This window comes from Nansenia antarctica, assembly GCF_963989245.1.
Source record: "Nansenia antarctica genome assembly, chromosome: 4".
NCBI classification, from domain to species: domain Eukaryota; kingdom Metazoa; phylum Chordata; class Actinopteri; order Argentiniformes; family Microstomatidae; genus Nansenia; species Nansenia antarctica.
The window spans coordinates 49400903-49426218 of record NC_137689.1 but is presented as its reverse complement, the minus strand read 5'-3'; the positions used below and the strand labels follow the sequence as shown (position 1 = coordinate 49426218).

The 25316-nt window shown below is 45.6% G+C and overlaps 4 protein-coding genes across 4 annotated transcripts in view; 3 read left to right on the top strand and 1 right to left on the bottom strand.

The window, feature by feature from the left end:
* brap (BRCA1 associated protein) overlaps positions 1–2024 on the top strand; it is a gene marked incomplete at its 5' end in the record, with an annotated part of 4741 nt that extends 2717 nt beyond the window's left edge. The window contains 5 exon segments of the mRNA XM_080529407.1: positions 32–141; positions 402–491; positions 699–802; positions 1147–1286; positions 1727–2024. Of these exon segments, the coding sequence (XP_080385533.1) occupies positions 32–141; positions 402–491; positions 699–802; positions 1147–1286; positions 1727–1950 (668 nt within the window). The 3' untranslated portion in view covers positions 1951–2024.
* Positions 2025–9014: 6990 nt separating this feature from the next.
* Positions 9015–14211, top strand: tor4aa (torsin family 4, member Aa; the record flags this gene model as incomplete). Its single annotated transcript, XM_080528515.1, has 3 exons — positions 9015–9119; positions 12794–13240; positions 13357–14211. Exons 2-3 carry the CDS (start codon positions 12794–12796, stop codon positions 14209–14211), a joined length of 1302 nt encoding a protein of 433 aa, XP_080384641.1. The 5' UTR covers positions 9015–9119.
* Positions 14212–15427: 1216 nt separating this feature from the next.
* LOC308156524 (non-selective voltage-gated ion channel VDAC2) lies at positions 15428–22075 on the bottom strand. Its single transcript, XM_080529881.1, has 9 exons — positions 22005–22075; positions 20393–20464; positions 19864–19913; positions 18608–18760; positions 18421–18473; positions 17874–18095; positions 17504–17654; positions 17253–17310; positions 15428–17010 (listed from the first exon to the last, which is right to left on the bottom strand). Exons 2-9 carry the CDS (start codon positions 20457–20459, stop codon positions 16919–16921), a joined length of 846 nt encoding a protein of 281 aa, XP_080386007.1. The 5' UTR covers positions 20460–20464; positions 22005–22075; the 3' UTR covers positions 15428–16918.
* Positions 22076–22795: 720 nt separating this feature from the next.
* Positions 22796–25316, top strand: part of slc25a1b (slc25a1 solute carrier family 25 member 1b) — an 11493-nt gene continuing 8972 nt past the window's right edge. The window contains exon 1 of the mRNA XM_080527902.1: positions 22796–23077. Coding sequence (XP_080384028.1) covers positions 22963–23077 — 115 coding nt within the window. The 5' untranslated portion in view covers positions 22796–22962. The remainder of the gene's footprint in view (positions 23078–25316) is intronic.

Sequence of the window (25316 nt, the reverse complement as noted above, 5' to 3'; positions counted from 1 at the left end):
CTGTGTGTGTGTGTGTGTGTGTTTTCTGTAGATAACTACGTGCACCGTCTGGTGGCCAGTAAGACGGATGGTAAGATGGTGCAGTACGAGTGTGAGGGAGACACCTGCCAAGAGGAGAAGATAGACGCACTACAGCTAGAGGTAAGCTGTGTGTGTGCGCATGTTTTTGTACAGGTGTGTGTGTGTGTGTGTGTGTGTGTGTGTGTGTGTGCGCGCGCGCGCAACAGTTTTATAGTAAGGCTAGTCACATTTCTTAGTGTAAAATACAACGCTGTGCTAACAACCGATGGGTTACATCATCGTTCACCTCAGACTGTGTTACAGGTGGTTCACCTCAGGCTGTGTTACCTCAGGTGGTTCACCTCAGACTGTGTTCTGAATGCGTTTCCTTTCCCCTGCAGTACTCCTACCTGCTGACCAGTCAGCTGGAATCTCAACGCATTTACTGGGAAAACAAGATTGTCCACCTGGAGAAAGACACTGCTGAGGAGGTAGCAGCAATATACTGCACTTTGATCCAGGCTTTGTCAGATATAAGTCGTGTCTTAACCATGTCTCTGAACCTTCCCGATGTTATTTGCTTGTTCAGTCTCTCGGTTTTCAATCAAACCTCCAAGGCACCAGTGTGGCCTGGAGACAGAGGTGGTAGTGGGTATTTTTATTCTGAGCTGAATGTTTGAAGTGTGTTTGTGCGGCAGATCAACAACATGAAGGCCAAGTTTAAGGAGACCATCGAGCGCTGTGACAACCTGGAGCGGCGGCTAGGGGAGCTGGCCAAGGACAAACAGAGCATGGAGAAGAAGTAGGTGGAACCTCTCAGTCTATTGTACGCCTGTCAATCATCTCCCCAGCAAAAACGCTGTCGAAGCCACCCCCCCCCCCACCAATGTATGCATGCAGGGGAGCCATGCCAGCTACTATACTAGCACATATAATAATAAATAATACTATATTTGATTTAAAAGCTCCTTTCTCAAACTCAAGGGCACAGAAAACAAAGAGAAGCAAAAAAAAAAAGAATAACATTAAAAAAAAAACGCTCAGGCAGCTATGGGGGATAGTGTTACTCAGGACTCAGGCCGTGCTGCGAGTCTGAACAGTGGACACAACAGACTCACGCTGCCAACCCCCCCCCCAACTCCCCAGATGTACCCAGCTGAGTACCCGTGTGGTGAAGCTGGACCACGACCTGAAGGAGGAGCAGGAGATGAACCGCTGTCTGAGGGACAACCAGGTGCACCTGCAGGCCCAGCTGGCCGAGGAGGAGCGCAAGGCCCGGGAGACGGGTGAGAGACACGCTGGAACCTGACAGGAGACACCATCACTGTTTCCCCACTGGATTTAGTGAGACTGTGGCGGGTGGACTACGTATATTAAAAAAAAGTCTTTTTTTGCGCTGTTTTTATTAATTTAACCAAATTTGTATGCGCTGCTCGCAGAAACTGTTCGAGCAGGTTTGCGGAAAGGCAGGAGCTAGGAGTTCTGGAGTTCCGGCCTTTCCTCAAACCTGTTCAAACAGTTTTCTGCGAGCAGCGCCGAAAAATGCGTTTAAATAAATAAAAACAGCGCTAGAAATTTCGGTTCGTAATGAGACTACGGTGGCCCGCCACAGTCTCGTCTAGGTATGGGAAACACTGAAGACATCCCTGCGTCTCTACAGTGTGTGTCTCCTAACCCCTGTGAACCCCCTAACCCCTGTGTGACCCTTCTCTCCGTCTCCCTCTAGGGGAGCACAAGGACGGGGCCATCGCCGAGCTGCAGGAGCAGCTGAGAGACGTGATGTTCTACCTGGAGGCGCAGCAGCAGATAGAACACCTCACCCCGGAGGCCCGCCACGAGATCCAGGAAGGCCAGATCAACATCGGCGCCAGCCCAGCCTCCGCTAACCCCGGCCCGGGGCCCTCGTCTGCTGGCCGGGGCAGGAGGGGCCGCTCCAAGAGGGGGAAATAAGAGTGGGACAGAACCAGGGTGCAGAGAGACATTATTCTGTGCGTGTGTGTGTGTTTGAGATGCAAAATGACTCTATCCCCTCGATGTTTTTTTTGTTGTTGGGGGGGGGGGGGGGGGGGGGGGGGGGTTTGCTCAATATGTCCACTCACCTCTTTGAGAAGGACATTGATTTGAGGGGTTCAGGGGTGGGCATCGATGATCGATTAATTGATCGATAAGGTCTTGGTCGATCACTTTTTTTTTTTTTTTTTTTTTTTTTTTTTTTTGCGGGAAAAAAAAATAGGGCAGAAATAACAAGCATGTTTTCCTTGGGGAAAAAACTTTATTTGTGTTGCTATTGCACACATTCATTCATTCACATCCAAACTAGACACTACAGTCAGATAACAAGCCACAAGGCAGTGAGTAGCCTAAATTGTTTAACTTTATTTTACGTTATAAATAAAAATATAGAAAATAAGTAACTCACCATAGGAGCAGTAAAAAAACAGTTACTCACAAATAGGAGGATGACTGAAAACGTTAGTGTCCTTAAGAGCGTCCAGCTTAACTTAAATTTAAACTCCAGCGAGAGACTGTAGGCGGCAGGCCTACTGGTTCTTGTTCAGAAAGATGATCATGTTAACATGTTCAGGGGTGAGAGACGAACGCAATCTGGTGACACGTGGACAAACTAATTTCCATTATTATTATAAAAAAAAAAAATAAAAAAAAAAAGTGATCGACCAAGACCTTATCGATCAATTAATCGATCATCGATGCCCACCCCCTGTTAGGAAGGAAGTGTGGAGGGTGTGGACAACTACTGCGGTGTTATGAACATATGATGAAGTAAATATCTCTCTTGTTTTTGAATATGCTGGCTTTTCCAAATCCAAAACAGTCACTTTTTTTTGTATCGGCGTCTTTTTAAATGGGTTGTGTTCGATCAGTGTGAAGTTCACTTTAGCTGGCTCTCAGTCTTAAGTCGTTGTCCTCGTCACACCGAACGTACGAGTCGGTCTTCTCCGTTCTGCGCTGTCTGTCTCGGACCGCGGTCAGATCACGTTACTAGTTCATCTCGAAAACAACTCTAGGTGCAACTCAAGTGTCTCCTTTCCTTTGATCTGTGGTGATCTGAGAGGGCAGGGCAGATAAGAGGCAGGCCTCCGCCTTGTAGCTGGGCCCCCTACCCTGCCTCTTCAGATCAGTGCCGAAGAAGGAAATAACAGGAGGGCAGGAAGCCATTGTAGACCATGGAGGTGACGCCTGTGGAAAAAGGTTACAGGAAAAAAAAACGTTCCCTTTCCCGTAACATCCTGTGTGTGTGTGTTCTCTCCCTTCTTCCTGACTGGAGTGTGTTGACTGTAACAGACCCTAGCCAACACACACTTCACTGGCCATCCAATGGGTTTTAGAAACGTATAGAAGGTTGTTTTATAATAGCATAATTTCTTATGAGTATTATTTTCCGCTCGTCTGGTGGACGCTAGAGGTGTTATTCAAATCAGACAAAGCTAACAGAAACAACTTGAGTCTGTTTTAAGATGGTGTCCCTTCAGTTTCTAATTTGACTGTGAATCCACATTTCATCTAATTTATATGTAGTTAGTTTTTTTTCTAAATTCTGGCCCTTTTTCAAACTGTAGATGGCGCCAAAAAGCCTTACCTGAGTGTTGTGGGTTCTGGTGAAACGCTCAGGACAAAGCGCACACAGTAGGTGTTTCGCAGAATGGACGCAACCCTGTATCATGTAGAATAGAGAGACCTACAGCATGGCGGTTCTATGCAAGATATCCCTATCTGCAACAGAACGGGGTCACAGCGTCGAATAAAGCCTTGATGGTGTCGGAGGCATAAAGAGCAGATCAATATGAGGATTGATATGAAAACTAGCTTTCCGCACCTTTTTTCTTTTCATTTTGATGATGTAATACGTGCCAGAAAACTAATAAGTCACTTTACCCGAGACACAAAGTGCACAGTGTTTCACCAAAATCATTGACGTCAGAGCTGTTGATGGATATCATTGATGGATTGTGTGGCAGAGTAAACTGGCTGATGTTTTTCTTTTTGTTGTTCATTCTTAAACTAAGCTCAGAGCAGAATGCCAACCAATCACAATACAGACAGAGCTGTTTGACCTCCATCTACCTGTGTGTCTGTAGCCAACATTCTCCATGAACTACTGGCACTTACATGTTTAAAAATAGCATTTAATCACACCTTCAATTCTCTAGTTATTTTCCCTCATCGGTCTAAAAATAATCCCTTTCGATTGCTGGCTTTAGTTAACACCTAGAAAGCCAGCGAAACGTGTAGTTCTGCAGCTTATTCCATTGTGAGTGTGTGTGTGTGTGCGTACGTGCGTGTCATGACAATGGGAGCCAGCTTAATGTAGGCATCCAAAAAGTGCACCGTGCACGACTTCAGCCTTTCATTTCTCCTTATGAATGTGTTGGTGTTTGTTTTTGTATTCATGTTACAGCGTTAAATAAATTATGTTACCATTTGTTTTGAGGATGGTTGTGGTATTCTTCCAATTGCTGGTCTTAGAAAGCAGTGGCGGCTGGTGCTAAACATTTTGGGTGGGGCACAGGTTATGGGGGCATGCTCCACGGGGAAGAATATCAACTTTAAAATCTGGATTTACAGTCGATTTTAGCATGAGAATAGCTCTACCCCCCTGTACAGACCTCGCCATCCCCTCTACCCCCCTGTACAGACCTCTTCATCCCCTCTACCCACCTCTACAGACCTCTTCATCCCCTCTACCCCCCTGTACAGACCTCTTCATCCCCTCTACCCACCTCTACAGACCTCTTCATCACCTCTACCCACCTCTACATCTCCTCTACCCACCTCTACAGACCTCTCCATCCCCTCTACCCCCTGTACAGACCTCTCCATCCCCTCTACCCTCCTCTACAGACCTCTTCATCCCCTCTACCCCCCTGTACATACCTCCTCATCCCCCCTACCCCCCTGTACAGACCTCTTCATCCCCTCTACCCCCCTGTACATACCTCCTCATCCCCCCTACCCCCCTGTACAGACCTCTCCATCCCCTCTACCCCCCCTGTACAGACCTCTTCATCCCCTCTACCCCCCTGTACAGACCTCTTCATCCCCTCTACCCCCCTGTACATACCTCCTCATCCCCCCTACCCCCCTGTACAGACCTCTCCATCCCCTCTACCCCCCTGTACAGACCTCTTCATCCCCTCTACCCCCCTGTACAGACCTCTTCATCCCCTCTACCCCCCTGTACAGACCTCTTCATCCCCTCTACCCCCCTGTACAGACCTCTTCATCCCCCCTACCCACCTCTACAGACCTCTTCATCCCCCCTACCCACCTCTACAGACCTCTTCATCCCCCCTACCCACCTCTACATACCTCCTCATCCCCCCTACCCCCCTGTACAGACCTCTCCATCCCCTCTACCCCCCCTGTACAGACCTCTCCATCCCCTCTACCCCCCTGTACAGACCTCTTCATCCCCTCTACCCCCCTGTACAGACCTCTTTATCCCCTCTACCCCCCTGTACAGACCTCTTCATCCCCCCTACCCCCCTGTACAGACCTCTTCATCCCCTCTAGTGAGTGTGTGTGTGTGTGTGTGTGTGTGTGTGTGTGTGTGTGTGCGTGTGTGCGTGTGTGTGTGTGTGTGTGTGCGTGTGTGCGTGTGTGCGTGTGTGCGTGTGTGCGTGTGTGCGTGTGTGCGTGTGTGTGTGTGTGTGTGCGTGTGCTGAATACATAAACAAACAAGCTAAAAGACGACAATAGAAAACGTACCATGCTGACGATATTACTAAATGTTTGAAGTAGCTTTTATCTTAGCTGACTCTCTTACCTTCAGGTCGAGTTTGTGTATTCTGGCTTCGCAAAACACCAACAGTAGCAGCCTAACAGCCGCGGAGATTGCGACCACAAACGAAGTTTGACTTCGGTAATAGGTCCAGTTGTAATATCCTCAAGCAGGGGAGGCTGGTTCATTAGGTGCAACTGGACAATGCCCCACCAAAGGGAGAAGAGAGAGATTTTTTTTCTATGACTTCTAGACAGTGTTGCTTCTGAATATCATAGTCCAATCAGCTAGTGTTCTGTGGCGTATATCATAGTCCAATCAGCTAGTGTTCTGTGGAGTATGTTCCAATCAGCTTCAAGTCCCGCCCCTTTCGGTGCATGTCCCAAAACCCCATAGACAAATGACCGAATGGCCTGAAGTTACCAAAATAGATTTTACATGCAAGTCTACGAGAACAGCCTAGTGCAATTTCGCGTAGTGTGAAAGTTGCCCCGAAAGGGGCGGGACTTGAAGCTGATTGGAACATACTCCACAGAACACTAGCTGATTGGACTATGATATACGCCACAGAACACTAGCTGATTGGACTATGATATTCAGAAGCAACACTGTCTAGAAGTCATAGAAAAAAAATCTCTCTCTTCTCCCTTTGGTGGGGCATTGCCCAATTGCCCCTAATGAACCAGCCTACCCTGTTAGAAAGGCTTCCCTTACCGAGCATTTTAGAGTAGGATAAGATCACCTCTGATTGTAGGCAGCTTATGTCTTGTTAAGATTAGGGAGTAAGATTAACTTCTTAGAGCGACCATTTACCGCTTAAACATGACATGGCAGCTCTGACACATCATAGACGCATATAGGGATGACTCAGAAATATTGAGAGAGCAGTTTGTGAGACCACACTGAGTTCTCTAGAAGAGAGAGATGCATGCAAATTGGTTGACAGGCTAACCATACTGTTGTAAACCTACCAGGCCAAGCCCCACCCTCGACCGATACAGACCAATAATACACTCCTACACACTTTCGCCACCCTAAGCTATTAATAGTGTCCTGTTTTGAGGACGTCATTAGCTGAATCATTGCTGAGGACTTCAGTACAGAAACACATCAAACTAATAATAGAAGTGATGACAGAGGCATTGTTTAACCCGTATTTTTTACTGAGAGCGAGTGCTGTGTGGTTCATGTTCTCATAATGTTTATGCGATTTGCGCAATTCAAATAACTATGCAAAGTATTTGGTGTTGTGTCACATGCTATCAGTGTAAAACAACGTTTCCGGGGGGAACCAGGGCATCCTGTCAGTGACTGTTTGACTCATTTAACTAGAGACCCCTGAGCCTGAAAGCATGTTGTTGCAGAATCTGCCCACTCTCTGCCTAGTATATCTCTGCTACCTACTCTCAATTTCATACTATGCTTCTTCTTTTTTTTAAGTATGTTTTTAGGGCATTTCTGCTTTATTGGAATAGAGACAGTAGAGATTGACAGAAAAGATGGATGAGAGAGATGATATGCAGGATATGTCGACAGCCGGAATCGAGCCGGGGACCCTGCGCTTACATGGCTGACGCCTTAGTGTGCTACACCCACCACAGCATGCATTATTGATGTCATATTACCAATTCATTATCTCACCCACCTAGAGATGCAGGAAAACTAGTGATAACAGCTGCTTCACTTGGGCTAAAAATCAACTCATCAAAAACCAAAGTAATGCGAATCAACAATCCACCAATCATGGACCAAAACCAGCAGTAGTTTCACATACCTCAGGAGTATAATTACTGTGGACTGAGGATCGGTGGAGGATGTCATAGCCAGAATTGGAAAACCAAGGACAACATAAAAATCTTCAACTCAAATGTCAAATCCACTCTACTCTACAGATTTGAAACCTGGAAGACCACCACCAACACCCTCAACAAACTACAGACATTCATGAACTGCTGCCTCCGACGCCTCCTGGGAATCTACTGGCCCAGCACCATCTCAACCACCAACCTGTGGGAACTCACCAAACAAGAAGCAATAGAAATCCAAATCAGGAGGAGAAAATGGAACTGGATCGGCCACACACTCAGAAGACAAAACAAATCAATCACAAAGCAGCTGGCTCTAACATGGAACCCACAAGGCAGGAGGAAGAGAGGAAGACCTAGAACCACCTGGAGAAAAACCACAGAACAGGAGATGAAGGTGGAAGGGCTGTCATGGCAACAACTGGATCGGAAAGCACGAGAACGGAGAGGATGGAGGGGTTTGGTCGACGGCCTGTCCTGTGATGGCCTCTGTTCCCTAAGGATTGCCTATGTTCCCTAAGGATGGCCTATGTTCCCTAAGGATGGCCTGTCCTGTGATGGCCTATGTTCCCTAAGGATGGCCTATGTTCCCTAAGGATGGCCTATGTTCCCTAAGGATGGCCTGTCCTGTGATGGCCTATGTTCCCTAAGGCAATTTAAAGTATTTATGTAAAAAAATGTTTTTTTTACTAATGTAAACATTTAATGTATTCATTATCTGGCAGGCATCACCCACATGTCACCAGAGATCAGGTTCCCCTCAGGCAATATACACACAGCAGGTATATCCTATTCACAGGTTCAGTGAGGGTATGTAAGATATAGTTTGAAAACAAACGGGCACACCCACACAAGAGATAAGAGATACTCCTGTGAATTGAATGACAGTATCACATTGAGTATCTGTGTACCTATCTGGTCTAGATCTTACGATAAAGACTGCAGAGCATAGATTACTTTTTCATGGTAAGACTGATGGATAGGTGATTCACTTACTCAGACAAATGTATTTGTTTTAAGTTGCTTTGGATAAAGGCGTCTGCACAATGCTAAACATTTTAAATGTACTGTCATGTCACTTGTTCTCTCCCCCTTGCTGTGATAATATGCAAACATTTATAATAGCATGCCACCTGTTTTCCAAGAAGAAAAAGTCTGACCAAAGTACCTACAAAATATACAAGCTTATACACTAATGCATGCTGACATTTAGAAGATTAGTGGGACACAAAACTGGCTTTGTTTCCACAGTCTACTGAACAAGATGAATGGAAGGCTGAGGGGGCAATAGAGTGATAGTGTGTGGAGAGAGAGAGAGAGAGAGAAAGAGAGAAAGAGGAAGGAGGAGGAGGAGGAGTCTACAGATGTGATATGCCGGAATGGGGAGGGTACCATCGAGACAGGAGGAAGGGTTCTACTTCAGCTGCAGTCGCTCTGAAACCAGTTCACTCTCTGGTGATAGTGTTCCATTGAAGGACCTGCTTTACCTATACCTTCCCTCCACACAGACACCATGGGCCGAATCTAGGGAAGGACTCTCAGTCTTGAAGATTCAATTACTATCAACAGACAAGGTGAGCAGACTGGTTCCCCTGCATTTCCTCCTGCATTTCCCCTATCGTCTCCTCTCTTCTGTCTTTCTGTGCATGCAGGGTGAGGTATGTGCAGCTGTGGTCTGGTCTCAGGCTTCTGGCCAGATTCACTCTCAGTCATTTCACAACCATTGGAAACCCTTGCATACACAAGGAGAGACCTTCTTCTTTTTTCACACCAAAAATGTTGATCTTACAGAGACATAGGGGTGAAGACATCTAGAAAAGGTAACTCGAAGTTGCTCGCTGGAGTTTTCTCTACTGCTTACTTAAGCATCCTAGCTTTTAGACGTGTGAGTGTGTGCGGGCATGAGTATGCCTGCATGCGTGTGTGCCTGCATGCCTGCATGCGTGCATGCCTGCGTGTGTGTGTGTGTCAGTGTCTGCAGGCAAAACCTACAGAGTTTCCAGAAAGAAAAATGTCGGCAGAGTCAGCAAAGCGTTGAGGGGGTCTGAAAGACAGTGAGAGTCTAGAATGTGAGGATAGGCACTAGAATGCCTGGAATGTCATCCTGTGAGGACGGAAGAGATTCAGCAGTGATATCATTTTAACTTACCTTAATCCTTTCTACTTAGAGGCAAAGAATGGCTTAAAATGAGATGGACAGAGTGCTGTTCCTCTTTGGGGCGGCTGTGGCGCAGGAGGTCGAGCTGGCGTCTAATGATCGCAAGGTCGGCAGATCGGCGGTTGGAACCCCGGCTGGCCACATGTCGAGGTGTCCTTGGGCAAGACACTGAACCCCAAATTGCTCCCAATGAGCGGGCCGGCGTTTTGCACGGTAGCTTGCCGCTATTGGTGTGTGAATGTGTGTGTGAATGGGTGAATGCAAGGCCATTGTAATATGTCAGTCCATTTCCCATTTCTTCCCAGAAGCAGAGCTAGATAGGTACGGTAAAGTAAAGTTGCGGGTCATGCCAGACCTGCTCAGTAAGTGTCAGGCTAGTACAGTAACAGCAAGCAGTTTTGGTCCAGGTCACTACATCATGTTTCAATACTGGATAGGCAGAATTCCACTCTTTGTAAGCTTGTTTGCTCGCCATGCCTAGGCGTACTTGTGAGTAAGACTCACAGCAAGATAAATGTGAATGACTTATTGAATGAATGTTTGCCAAAGACTCAGTAGTACTGAGACTACTAGTTCAGACTACTGCAGTAGGTCTGAACAGAGTCCTGGCTGGGGCTCTGACAGACGCCGCCTGATATCTAGGATCAGGATTACCCGCCCCAAATCCACAAACCTAACCATTAGGGGAAGAAATGCAAAACATGAGGGTGAATCCGTATCTCTACTGCACTTCTCCTTGGCCAGGCCCGGTCCCCTCGTGGGTGTTATCTGATCATTCTTCTGCTTCAGAAGGTTCATGAGATGGGAACTCCCCAATGGGAGCGGACAGCCCAGGGCTGGAACAGTCCAGAACACCTCCTGCGTGCCACCACCCCAGTGGGTGTTCTCTCCTCTCTCAGATAGGGAAGGTCCCAGGTGTAACTTCCTCACCTGAGGGCTATAATACAAGCAGGTAAAGGCTTGAAGAAACCAGACTGACATTTAGGAGCTAGGCTCCTGTCTGTAGACCGGAACACTGTTGGAAAAGAGGAGGCTGAGTCATGTATGATAACACTGACTGATGATAGTGGGGCTTTACCTGGAAAAGGCCAGGACCTAATCACTCCCACAAGTTAAAGGTGTTGCTCACAAAGCGTTAACAAACACGCATTAATGCCTTTGTTTCTTTCAAAGAGTTTCTTTCACTTTGTTTCACTCTTTCCAGTTTCAGGTTTTCAACCTTTGTCATGGAAAAAACATGTGTGCCCCACCTTTGCTAATGAGTTGATGTAAAGTATTGTTGTCATAGTCTTGTTTAGAGAATCCTTGGCCCTTGCAAACAAATGCATTCCTTAAGTAATAATTAGGGATGGGATTCGAGAACCGGTTCCAGTTACCAGAGAACTGGTAACAAGTTGTTGGATGCATTGGAATCGTACGCATCCGAGGTTATCGTTTCCTCTTATCGATGCCAGCTTGTTTTGAGCGTCTGAACATTCCAATCTAAAAATGTTGGACCAAGTCGTTATGGTTGTGGCTTGATTGGTCCTTTTTCCCTTAAATGAAAACGAATGCTCCACAAATCATCCATTGTACATGATGACAGACAGACTCAACAGATAGCTCTGAAGCTACAGCCAGCTGCTCAAGCTCATTTTATTTATGTTTAAATGTTACGTTCAGATATTATACTCTGTGTTCAGAGACTCCAGATAATAAAACACCTGCGTTGACACTGAAAACCTGTGTAGGCCTACTTTTTTTCCACACAGAAAATTGGAACAGGAATTGATAAGGGAATCGATAAAGAATTGAACCGATAAGCAGAATCGACAATGGAATCGGTATCAATAACATCTTATCACCGCCCCGCGGTGGCGTAGCGGTCTAAGCACTAGCCACTAGTGCAAGCTGCCCACCGGAGACTGGGATCGAATCCCGGTCTCGCCAGACCCGGATATGGCCGAGGCACACAGGGAGCGGCATATTGAGCGGCCGCTCCAGAGGGCGGTATAGGACTATTTCCGGACAAGGATCCGTCGCGCAACAGCGCCCCCGGGGTGCCGGAATAACGGTGCTGGGCTCGAGGAGCCAGTCAGCTAGTCTGCCTGGCGATCTCCTCTGGGGCTGCCGGCCACGGGGTCGTGCGGCGGATCCTACGCAATAGGCAGGGTGGATGCTAGGTTGGGTTCAATTGGATACCAAATTGGGTGAAAAAGGGATAAAATCTGAAAAAAATAAATAATAATAACATCTTATCAATTCCCATCCCTAGTAATAATATATTTGTTTGCATTGCTGCAAGACAAATGGGATATGTTGGAGTTAATCGGTTGGAGAATGTTTAAGTGTCCAGACTTCTTAACAGGTCTGTGCTAAAAATGTGGGCTTGCCTGGAATAATAAGAAATTACATTTTCTCAGACTCCTCCCTCAACTACATGGAAAGGGCAAATGTTTCAGGCAGTGTTAACTTACATCTGCCACTAATGATTGTGAACAAATAATATTTATCTCCATGTAATTCAGTTCTCCCTTCCTGTAAGCCCACTGTGTAGGCTATCTGGCTTTTCTAACAGACGTGAGGAAATGACTCAGGGCAGTCCACATAGCTCACTCACTCACTCTCTCTCACTCTCTCACACACACACACACACACACTCACGCACACGCACACACACACACACACACACACACACACACACACACACACACAAGCGCGCTACAATCACTTGCACAGCAACATGTGGTCAGAAAAAATTACCCAATGGTTAGTTGCAATATCCCAGCTTGAGGTGTACGTCACCCACACTAGCACTGCAGATACAATAATTTGCAGAGCAATACACGGTCATGAAATATATATAAAGATTCCAGAATAATTGCAATATTCTGAATTGAATTGTTTGTCAAAGATTTACTATAGAATTAGGTTCTCATGTCTTTGTTCAGCACTATCTGGAGGACACACTGAGTGTGTCCCTCCTGCTCTGTCAACAGGATATGAGTAACAGGTGGCTGGAGACGAAAGTAGGAAGTTTAAGTCAAACTGGCTGCCAGTGCCAAGTAACTTACACTGACTATGATGTCTGTCTCTCTGTCTCTCTCTCAGATGGGCGACCAGGACATCTTCAACCGACTATCATCGTCTCAGACTGAAGGAGAGATGGAAGGAGAAGGCGAGACAGATGGAGAGAACACGGAAACAGCTCCCAGTTTCTCCCAGTTCTCCTCCTCTCTGCGAGCGGTTATTCGGATCCGACAGAAGTATCGGGCCATGAAGAAACTCCGTGTGGATATGGCAGCAGGGCTGGGAGGAGGAGGCGGGGGTCTAATAGGGGCCCCCACTCGCACCAGCCCCAAAATCTTCACCTTCGATGGGCTGACCCCCTCCTCCACACCCTTCTTATCCTCCGGGCCTCTGAAGAAGAAGAAGAAGAAGAGGAGGAGGAAGGTGATGTTTCCCAGTGGAGGAGGACCACGCAGGGTCCCGCCCACACGGGAACACAGCCGTGCCAAGAACTGCCTCTATCTTCTCTGCGCCATCCTCTTCCTCCAGGTAGGGTGTAGGATGTAGGATTGGCAGGATTATCAATATTATAGCATTACTATCTTTCTAATCTCTCTTCTTCTCTTCCCCCTATCTGTCTCTGCCCCCCCCCGCCCCCCTTACAGGTGTACAATGCCATCGAAAATCTGGACGACCACGTTCTGAAGTATGACTTGGAGGTTTTGGAAAAGACACTGAACAGGGAAGTGTTTGGCCAACAGGGGGCAGTAGAGGCCCTTCTGGCGCACCTAAGGGACTACCTGTCTACATACGTCCATACTAAGCCCCTAGTCCTCTCTCTACACGGCCCCAGTGGCGTGGGGAAGAGCCACCTGGGGAGGCTCCTGGCTGGGCACTTCCGCTCAGTGGTGGGGGAGCCGCTGGTGCTCCAGTACTTTGTGCTCCACCACTGCCCCCTGGAGGCGGAGGCCTGGCGCTGCGCCCGCGCCCTATCCATTCTGGTCTCTGAGGCAGTGATACGCGCTGAGGAAGAGGAGAAGATCCCGATCTTCATCTTCGACGAGAGCGAGTACATGCACAGCGAGATCCTGGCCGCACTGAGGGACCTCGTGCGCACGAGGCGCTCCAATGAGTACTTGAACGCTGTTTACATTTTCCTTAGCAACATAGGCCACGCCCAAATCACCAAACACCTGCTGCACAATTCCTCGAGTGTCTCTCTGACAACTGCAGCTGGGTGGTATGAGAACCTGGTAGAGGAATTGACCCCTGTGTTGCGCCAAACTCTGGAGAGCCTCCACCCACTATGGGCTGAGGCTGACCTCTTACCCTTGACCCTGTTGGAGAAGGGTCACGTGATGGAGTGCTTCCTGGATGAAATGTCCCGGGAGGGGTTCTACCCAGACCGTACCCACATCGAGCGCCTGGCGGGGGAGATTGATTACTACCCCATTGTAGGGGGGCGCGAGTACGCCCAAACTGGATGTAAACAAGTGGTGGCTAAGGTCAACCTGTTGTGAAACCCTCTCGAGGGTATGTTTAGAAGAGAGCCCCTGAGAAAAGCCAGTACTCTTGAGGGAGTGGATCCCAAACATTTCTGTGCTGGTTTATCTTGAGTTATTTTATGGCCTAACCTAATCAGAAGCTTGAGAGACATTTGAGAGCTTCTGAAGTGTAACAAGAATTTTCCCCCCAATGGGGAAAGAGGGGAAATACTACTCACAGTTTCTGGTGGGGTGTGTGGGACCCCAAGAGAAGTCATTGTCATTGTATTGACTAGTCATTCTATATCTACTCATCTAACAAAATAACCAGGAAGTCCAAGAAATGGTCTCTCAAAAGACGTACGCAAATCTGAAGACCTCCATGTTATTTTGTTAGATGACTAGATAAAGGATAAGGGCAACATCCTGTCCCGGACATCTGTTGAGAGCCCTGTGAGGAGTCATGCTCTGATAAGTAATGAGAAAACAACGCCAACGTGTGTATCCTCCCATGTCATAACAAAGTATTGAAAAAGAAAGAAGAAAAAAGCACCATTTCACTCTGTGACTCAAGAGAAACAGGAGATGCACTGTGCGAGACGAGATGCCACATTCAGACACTTATCCGAATGAATGAATGACTGATGTCACTTGATGTACTGTCTGATTTTCACATGAACCTTTGTACTCTGTATATAGGGAACTGAAGATCCCCATACTGAGTACAAACACTAAGGGCTGGATTTAGGGAAGATCTGCATCTTTTTTTTCCAGAAAGACAAAAAAAGGAAGCTTTCAACATGTAACTGTTCCTTGTTCTTCTTCTCAGTCTTTATTTTGCTTTTTGTTTCGTACCATTTCATTCCCTCTTGAGCATAACAGATGCAAATGTTCAGTAAATCTGGTGCTTCAGAAGTTTCAGAAACAACCCATTGTTTGACAATCCCAGAAGGAACCAGAGATGTAAGCTACAGTGTTGAAAGGCTAAATGCATCTTCACTAGTTCTTTCAGACATGCACCAAATGAGTGGCCAACAGTTTGTTTTTAGACATTTCAGGATGAAGAGAGCAGCTAAAACATCTGATGTAGGTAACCATATTGATTCTGTCTATAAACACATTCATTAAACGAAATAATGCCTTCAGACTACGATGCGTCTTTCAACTTTTAAATGACCTCCAATTCTATATCACTGTTAAAATCAGTCAGATTCTTTGGAAACAAAATAACCAACTCAATATGACACCGTCATCAAGACATTGTGTTTTTATTATTAGAATTCCATTATTTGTAGTTGGAAAAAAAAATGAGGTACTGTGTCCAAACGCACAAAAGCAATGACTTTCATAATCGTCATGACAACACACGGATAAGAAACAAACATGACGATGTAAACAGCCAACAGGAAGATTGGTGAGGTGTGTGTACACACAACAACCTCTTACATGATCTCTTTAAGTGTTTATGACTGTATGAGTGTGAAAATAGGGATATTAAATACAGAGATCAGGGATGAAAGGGAGGGTGCTGATTTGTTAGAATCAACCTCTGACAGCAACGGAGGCGGTTCCAAAACAGCATGATTCTCATTCCAGAACTCTGAGGGAAAGAAGACAATGTGGAACCCCTGAACAACTACGTCTGACTCAAGATACGTTCTTATGGTGACTTTTCATTTTTTTTTACCTTGTGATCACTGTTCTGAAATGACAGGATAGATGAAAGCAACATCGTAGAAATGCCTACCTAGCCTACTGGAAGATTCCACTATATTGCTTTCACCTTCCTGCTGTCTTTTCTACAGTTGTTTGTAACAATATCCCCTTCCTCAGACCCTTGCTCTTTTGCAGTAACAGCAGTCTGTAGATAGTAGGTAGTGAAATGTTTGATTCTGTGAAACGTTAACCTCCTGGGCTCCCTTCAGTCTAAGTGCCAGTAACTGAATGTTACCCATGTGAAAATGGGAAAAGTACTTCTTGTTTTTTGTAGCCTACATCTCCAAATAAGTAATACATTGAATATATCATACCTGGTTCACTTCAAACCATGACCCACGAATGACCACAACACAACCAAATAAAAACAACATTTCATATTCCAACCAAATACAAAAGAAAACCAGACAGACAGAGCACTCTTTTCTTAACCAAGAGAACAGAGTGCTACCCATCGTCCATGGTGACTGTTCTGCTCTTTATCCAGGGGAATCATTCAGACATGCTTTCAGGAGGCAGGGGAATATAGAATCATAAATGAGCTTGGCTACATGTTCACTAAGGACTACATAGATAATAAAGGATCACTTCAGGAATCAGTAAGGATGATTCTTAGCCATAGCCACCCTGTACAACATCAGTTTAAAGGGGCAACACAGTATCCATCTCCTGTACTCGCCCTTTAACTTTAAGACTTAAACACTCCCTTCAAACAGGATGCCTTATGACAGATATTTAAACCAAAAGACTCTCTTCTCAGCATTCATACCTCTGACTATTACCATTCTGACTATTACTGCCAAAACATGTGTGTAAAGGGCCTTGGTGTGAGAGAGAGATGGGAGGGAGGGGGGCTACACAATAGTGGGCATAGCTAGGCAAGTGTGTGGGCAGTCAGCAGGGGAAGTGTACTGTGTGCGTGCGTGTGTGTGTGTGTGTGTGGGGGGGGGGGGGGGGGGGGGGGGGGGTACTTGGTACTGTGTTTGGTACTGGGCTCTTCTCTTCATTGGTGTTTTTTTTTCTCCCTTTATGCCTCGAGCTCAAAGCCCATCCCAACTTTGTGTCCACCAGTGTTGAAGTTCTTCCCATCGATCAGCGCTGAGAGGGTGACCTTCACACCTAGACAACCAGAGGCGAGAGTGGACAATTACAGGAGTTGCAAAAGAGCAATGAAAAAAGCTGCACACATGTGGACCACCGGCTTACGAACATAAATCTTTGCATAAAGTTGCAATTTATATAGCCGCCGGCATGTTGCAATCAATCAATGGGGATTTACTGAGTAGGCTATGATAGCAGATAGTAACATTATGATTAGCTAATGAGAAGCCAAACCTTGTGACTTTGGGAACAACTCTTACCTGGCCTGAGGCTCTGGGTGTAGCCTACTCCGATCAGGCTGGCGTTGTTGACTTTGGCCTGCAGGGGAGGACGACACAGTTTGAGACGAGGGCAGGGAGAACATTTAAATGCCCCCCCACCCAAAAAAAGGCATTCTAGTCCAACTGTTATTTGGATGTGTGTATTGTGGTGATGTGGTTTGGCTGGTTCTGGATGTGTATTGTGGCTATGTGGTGGTTTGGCTGCTGTGTGTGGTATGTGCAGTACTCACAGACAGGGATGCGTCCTTGTCCAGTGCATATTTGGCAGCGATGCCGAAGCGAGTGTTGTTGCTGCCGGCCGTCCAGGCCAGAGTGACTGCTGTCTCCAGCTGGTCGTTCACCTTCTGGTAGATAGAGCCTCCGAACTCAGTACCATCATTACTGGGGGGGGGGGACAACAAGTTAGAGACAGGGTTACTTTCTCTGCTCAGACAACATAAATAGCGACATTTCCCATTGGCGTTTACGCTAACAAAAGTGACCAGTAATGATGTTAACCCATCCCATGCTGTGTCCGCTCTCAGAGTAGTGGTAACTGAAACTAGGAACGTGGTCATCGCCTCCCTCTAGGCTCCCTTCTCTGTGGCGGTAGGTACTCACACGTTGGTATGCAGCTGGAAGTCCCCGGCCTTGTATCCCAGAGCAAAGTTGTTCTGGGCCAGTTTGGACTTGGCCGTGTCGAAGGCCATCTGGTAGCCGGCCAGCCAGCCCTCGTAGCCCAGCACTGCGGCGGCGTGGATGATGGGACCCTCAAAGTCGATGTCACAGCCCATGTTGATGAAGTCACGCTTGTAGCCGGTCTTCAGCTTGCCACTCTTCTTTCTGAGGGGGAACAGGAGGACAACATGAGTGTTTTCATTCTCCATTACCTGGAATGTGGTGTGGTGTGTGCTGTTACTTCTGACTGAGCAGCACCAAGTCAGGATGACAAAACATAACATGGATGATAAATGTCAAGTCAATAGCCGATACTAACAGAAACGCTTTGGAATTAATTTCAGATCTAAATCCAAAGTGACCATTGGGGTTCAAATTATGTATTGCTGTGTGACAAAAATACATTCCCAAATAGGAAATATACCTTGATGGCTATAACCGATATGAAACATTGTAAAAGGTAGCAAACAATGAATGTGTTTAGACTCACCCAGTGTTTGGTACAAATGATGTATCCAAAGCCACCTTCAGTCCCTGTGCCAGCTGTGGGGGAAATAGCACACATGCTCAGATGCATGGCGACAACCTGCTGGCTATGTAACCGCTATGAAACAAAATTCCTCCGCTAATGAACTGCTAACTAGCATGCGTCTCTGGTCAGAGACACACACACCCACCTGGTCCTCCACAGTGACTTCAGTGGCGAGTGTGTTGTCTGTATTCCACTTCTGGTTGAAGCTGAGGCCCAGCTCCTTCATCTTGTATTTGGTCTCCAGGTTTCCGGCAGCCTTCCCCGTGTCTGTGTTACTGGAGCCAGACGTGTTGAACTCCTAACAGAGACGGGGTGAGAGAGAGCAAGTCAAGTTAAGAGGTCAGAGGCTGAGGTAAAAAATAATAATAAAAAGAAATAGGAGAAAGATCATGGCAAAAAAGGGATCATGGCAAAAACGATAGAGAAAAAGGGTGGGTGATTAAGAGCAGATATCTGGAAAGAGCAGAATTGTGCTAGCTGCCAAAGAAGATAAACTGAGAGATTAATGCATGAGAAACAGAAAACAAATTGCAGATAAAAGGATGAGAAGAAAGGTGCATTGGACAGAGAAGAAAGATAGATGAGGTGAGGGATGCGTTAGGAGGGTGAAGGAGGGTAAATGGCATGACAAACAAGATCAGTGAAATAGGTAGCAAATTAAAACAATAGTGAAAACAAATTAGAGAGAAATAATGAAAATTAGTCACGTGGACAGAGTCACCAGGTTGGTGCAGCACAGCAGTAACAGTGAATTAATCTGGACAATAAATAGACATGGGAGAGACCTTAAAATAATGAAATTAGTTGACAAATGAAATAAGACATAATAGGAAAATCAATGGGGCATTACGGAAAAGAATTACTGTTAAATTAACTGGCTGGAGACAAGACACAGAACATGAGAAACAATCATGACAGCAACAAATGATGAGTAACAAACAAATGCAGCTGCTGTACAGTAAGAGGATGGAAAATAAAACATGTGGAATGAATGAAGCTGGACGAAGAACTCATCTCCCAAGCCCACACACACACACAGGGAGCTGTTAGCTCCGGGACCAAGTCTTACCATCTAAAACAGAGAGAGGGCAGTCCAGGGGGCAGCAACATGGAGACAAAGCAGGGGTTAGGAGGAGAGGCAGATAGAGAGACAGACAGGCCACTCACGCACACGCAGAGGCCTATCATGTCTCTCTATACTGAAGCATAGAGCCAGGCAGAGGCAGAGGCAGCAACATCACCCATCAACCTGAAAACCTTTAAGCTCAGAGTTAAAGGTGTTAAAGGGGGCGTCATTAAGTATTACACGCTGTGGAATGAAAAGAGTGAGAGCGAGGGAGAGAGCATAGGGAAGGCAGAGGGAGGGGGGGGCACACAGGTAGACAGGTAGGTAAGACTCACCACTCCGCTCTGCGACTTAGTCTTCAGGTCCAGCTTGACAATACCAAAGCCTGGTGGTGGGATTCATATCAAATGTGAGCATCTTGCTATGACATATCTACACATGATGTAATGACTAGTTCAGTAGACTTACAATCTCATAAAATACATGCAGCTACGTCGTCAAACATAGACTTACGAATGACTGAGTTGATTTATGAGGTACTGAATTACCCTTGTTATGGTTTGCTTTGCTGTCTAACATAAATGTAGCCAGCCAACTACATTTTTATGAATCTCATTGGCTTGTTCTGAGGTAATGGTGTTTTACAGTCAAGCATATCTTTATGACAACAAAACAAACTGTGTACATCTGTCATTTGAACTGCTCAACACAACGTATCCAAATGAGCACACCTCATTTGAAATTATTTAGTCACAAGAGCAAGGAAGTGAATTAGGATGTTTGATGCAAAATCATTACTCAAATATAAATATAGATATTTCTTTATTTTTTTAAACACATTTTCTCAGTGGGGTAGTTACTCACCATATCCTTTGCTGAAGATGTCCTTGGCAGACTTGCCCAGGTCCGAGTATGAAGGAGGAACAGCCATCACGCCTGAGAAATGAGAAGAGAACAGAACAGACGGGTCAACACTGCAAGTTAGACAATGGGTCACTCAACTTAGCTATGTTTAGGTAACATTGATCACAGGCTTATTCTGTAGGATCTGCAATAGAAATTGTACAGTATGCTATATGGCCTTGAGCTGGAAACATTTCCTGGACCCTATTCTATATCAGAGAGGAGCATGTCCATCATTCTACATACATTCTACATACTACACACATTCAGTTGCATGTCTCAGGCAAACATGGGAGGTAGGGTCTCATTAGTAGTCATGTGACCACTCTCCCAGCAAGCGCAGCTGACGGGAACAGATTGTTCTCTGCGGGCAGCTACTACTGGGTCTACACCAGCCAGCTACAGTACATCTGCACACATCACATCTAAAGGAACTGCATCAAGGATTAGCCTACACCCTTGATTGCCCAACCAACGTGACAAAACGATAAACAAAAATAATGCAGTAAAAATGTCCAACTGCAGCACAAATCCAACATCAACTTAGTAATGACAAAGTAATGATTTTAACCCACCTTTTAAAATGCCACCACTTTTGCTTTATTCTTTGTGAAAATACTTCATCTGTCCGATTAGGCCTAGATTAGACGTTGTAGCCCACTATTACAATTGTTTTAAGCCTAATTTGTATTCCAAATGTTGTATTAAATTGGCAATGTTAATGAAAGTATTGCCACTCCATGATAGAAGTGATTATTTCAGCTTGCAGTTTAGCAGCAGGCAATGTAATGTTAGCTGCCCGGTAGGCCTGATGACTTAACCTGACACTGAGAAGGAGACTAAGCTCTTGTCTGAATGGTTGGTGGTGCAAAGTGCTCTCAAATCACAAATCCATTGCTGCTAATATTTTGGGCAAAACTGCATTTAATATGACTATACAGTTTGAGTAACTGAGTGAGTGAGTGACATGTGTGCCCCGTCCATCTCAAACAAAGGACAGCAGACGGGACTGAGAGGTTGGGAAGTGATAGTTGCTTGCTAGACACGGGCTGCTTTTAGCATGCTAACATGACATCTCATAATCTATGAAGAGTTACATAATACAGTTATAACAAACACGTGGTTTTTGCAGTAGTGTATACTCAAGGGTAAAGGCTGCTCTTGGGGTGTACTCACAGCATCTAGCAGAAACTCATCTGGTAGTAAACGTGCTATCAGCTGGACTAGCTAGGCTATTTAGCAAGCTACTAGTTGGCTAACTCTAGCTACACCAGTGTGCTAAAGCTAAATGTCTACAGTTCTACCTACAGGCATGGTCTTTAAAACAAACCCTACACATGACAGCAACACGCAGTATTAGTCAGTATTATGTAACAAGTGCCAGCTGGTTTAGTGTGCTAAGCTAACGTGTTGGCGCAGTGGCTAACCTTGACTACTTACTAGCTATGCATCTTATTTCATGCATTTTATTTCCATCCATTTTTATTTCCATGCGTATCTAATGCGTCTGAATATCATTATAGCAACACCTGCTGTATATTACTATAATAATAGCTCGCAATATTGTTCATACCGGTTTTCTGTTGTGAGGAGATGAGAGGATGTGCAGCGTCGCTTCTCTGGTCTTCCTTCACACTGAGGACAGTTAGCATACAGCTGCTAGCCTAGCATAGCCTGACCAGGGATAGGTAGATAGGGCACAGTGAAGGAGACAGAGGGTGCGTTCGTAAATTCGCTCTGAGAGCGCCAGAGCGCACACTGGGTTCAACGTCATAGAGCGACTAAGTCATTTGATTGGACAAAAGGCATTCCATGAGTGCTGATCATAGTTCCAGAGCGTGTTTGCGAACGCAGCCAGAATGAGCATGCGCAGTGTCCTGTTGGGGGGATGACTGCTGCAAAATGAGAATGTGCCCTTACCAATTCAACTGGAAGGACATTCTCTGTCCATGTCATGATGATTTGCCAATTAGTATGCTGTTGAATCACTCAAAGATGCTATCATTCATGATATCATTCCAAGATGATCATTACTTACTCATGATTGCATCATGTCTTCTAATTGCCATGTGTGTATGCTGCCCTGAAAATGCAAAATAATAATAATAATAATGAATTAATATGAATAACATAATATATATTATAGATTGTAATTGCCAAGAGAAAAAGCGCAGATACGAGATTTGGTGGGCTCCATTCCACCTTAACTGGTTGTGTGATGTGTGTTTGTGGGGAAATATGGCGCTTTTCCAGCAGAAGAAAACAATCATGCGCCCCGCCCAGAGAGAGCTGGCTGGCCGCCACAGGCCGATGCGACTGTTACTGGACGAGCGAGGAAAGTTCGCCTGTCAAAAGTGCACAACAGAGTCAACCTGCAGTTCTAAGTCCAATGGTCAACATCGCCCTTCTCCGTGATCCTGTACTCTGTAGTTAGTGTGCAACGCACTGAAGTACACAACGAATGAAGGGAGGGTGGACGAACATCGCAGAGAGAAACTAGTTACATAGTTTTTAAGCGATTAAGTGCAAATATGTCTGGGAATCCTACATTCGTAAGCCCCTTTCACAGACCCCACTGTTTGGCAGCCGCTGCAGCTCCATCGGGTAAAGCCAAATTAACCCACCCTGGCAAAGCTATTCTAGCAGGTAAGTACTTTTTATTTTTTTATTTTTTTAAGCTATATTTAAGTTTATGACCAATGACCCGTGGGCGCTTTACTTGCAACAATGTTGCAGCTGGATGGCTTGTTGTTACTTTTCCGTCAGTAACATTGTAGCAGGATATTTCACCACCTGATTGCCTCTACTAGATTTCCTAATGCTCGTTATACCTATGGAAAAGAAAGCTTTTCTGCGAGAGCTATTTACATGGGAACTTCTCATGATTGGTCATTTATTCATTTAGTCCAACCAGTGAAAACAAGCAACTTTGAATAGTGGTCGATAGTCTAATGTGATATTCCTGGCAGGAAAAAAGCTCACCGATAACACCGATTGAGGCAAGTATAAACCTCCCTTATAACACCGATTGAGGCAAGTATAAACCTCCCTTATAACACCGATTGAGGCAAGTATAAACCTCCCTTATAACACCGATTGAGGCAAGTATAAACCTCCCTTATAACACAGATTGAGGCAAGTATCTGCTTTGGCATGCGATATTGCAAGGTTCCCCGTTTTTGTGAGTGGTGGATGTGGGAGGGAGGCGAGGGGTCAAAGTTGGTGGTAACAAAAAGTTACAAGTTACCCCCTCGGGGCATGTCCTGCCTTCATGAATGGTGGAACAGTGACAGAGGAATGTTACTAAAGCCTGTCTAAAGTGCTAGGAGCTTTAGTTTAAGACATTGTGAAAATGAATGCTTTGCTAGTTTTACTACAAGAATACATGATATTTGCATAAGCTATTAGGCTATATAAGTCACAAATAAAAGCACACTGTGTTAAAATTTGACCCCAACGACGTTCTTCTCCTATCATCATTCAGAACTAGTTAGGCACACTGCATGCTTTGAATTTGCCCTTTGCGCTTTCGACTCAAAGTGTGTGTGCGTGTGTATGTGTGAGTGAGAGAGAGAGTGAGAGCTCTGTATGAATGAGGTAACCAAGTGCCCTCACTGCAGCCTTCGTCCCTGGCATGTACAGGGTTAATTCATCCCTGGCATGTCCAGGGTTAATTGGATATGTAGTGGCCCTTCTTTCAGATAATTGGCTGTCACATGATCTGGCTCAAGGACCCTCTCCCTTGGCCCAGTAGAGCGTGATTAACATGGCTAGTGCATGATGATAAGAATGACAGTCACAGGACGGGTTGGACTTGTGTGGAGCAATAGAATGAGTGGGACACAGAGTTTGGCAAATCAGGTTTGAAATGTAGAATTCCAATGGCTGCAATGCGTTGCAAGTTACAAAGCTTGTTGGAATCCAAATGACGTTTCTGTAGTTATGAAATGCTGAATCTGTATCTGTATCCACCAGTACGTTTACAAGTTGTTACAAGCCAAAAACCAAAGAGCAGTTGGAATGTTTTCAAGTTCCCCCTGAGGTCAAGGTGCTGCTGTTTTGTACCCAGAGATTCTCATGTCAGTGCATGGGGCTAAGGCTAAGGCTTGCTGTGCTGTGTGCTTCATTCCATGAGTCGTGATGACACAGCACAAAATACTTACTACTGATATCGCGGGACTGACTTTTGCAAGCATAGATCAAGGCCAGGGGCGAACTGGGGTGTGTGTGTGTGTGTGGGGGGGGGGGGGGGTCTGGAGGGACAAAGTGTTCAGTTCCTACCCTACTATGCTACAAATATACTGTGCTCTGACTGTAGCATTGAGTGGCAAGGCTCAGTAGGCAAATTAACACATTGACTACTACTACTACTACTACTACTACTACTACTACTACTACTACTACTACTACTACTACTACTACTACTACTACTACTACTACCAGTCAGTCAGCTGATTGTGTATGACACACACACACACACACACACATACACACTCACTTACAGAGGAAAATGCAAGCAAGCAAAACTCATGCTCATAGGGTAGCAGTGAGTGAACAATCAGATACAGTATGTGTATTTTAACTGATTGTTTAACTGCTGCTCATCTACCCACCTGGTCCTTGTTGAGCAAGACTGGTTAAGAGATAAACATAAGAAGTACCGGTAGTACAAATAAAAGTGTGTACAAAAGGTTTAGTCTATAAACATCTGTGTAGTGATGCAGGAACGAGCTAAATGACTAGCTAGATTAGATTAGATTGAACTTTATTGTCTTTGCAGAGTACAAACTACAATGAAATGTAGTTTGGCATCTAACCAGGTAGTCCTTCTGCCACGAGTTCAGCAGAGTGACAGTCGCAGGGAGGAAGTTGTTCCTGAGCCTGC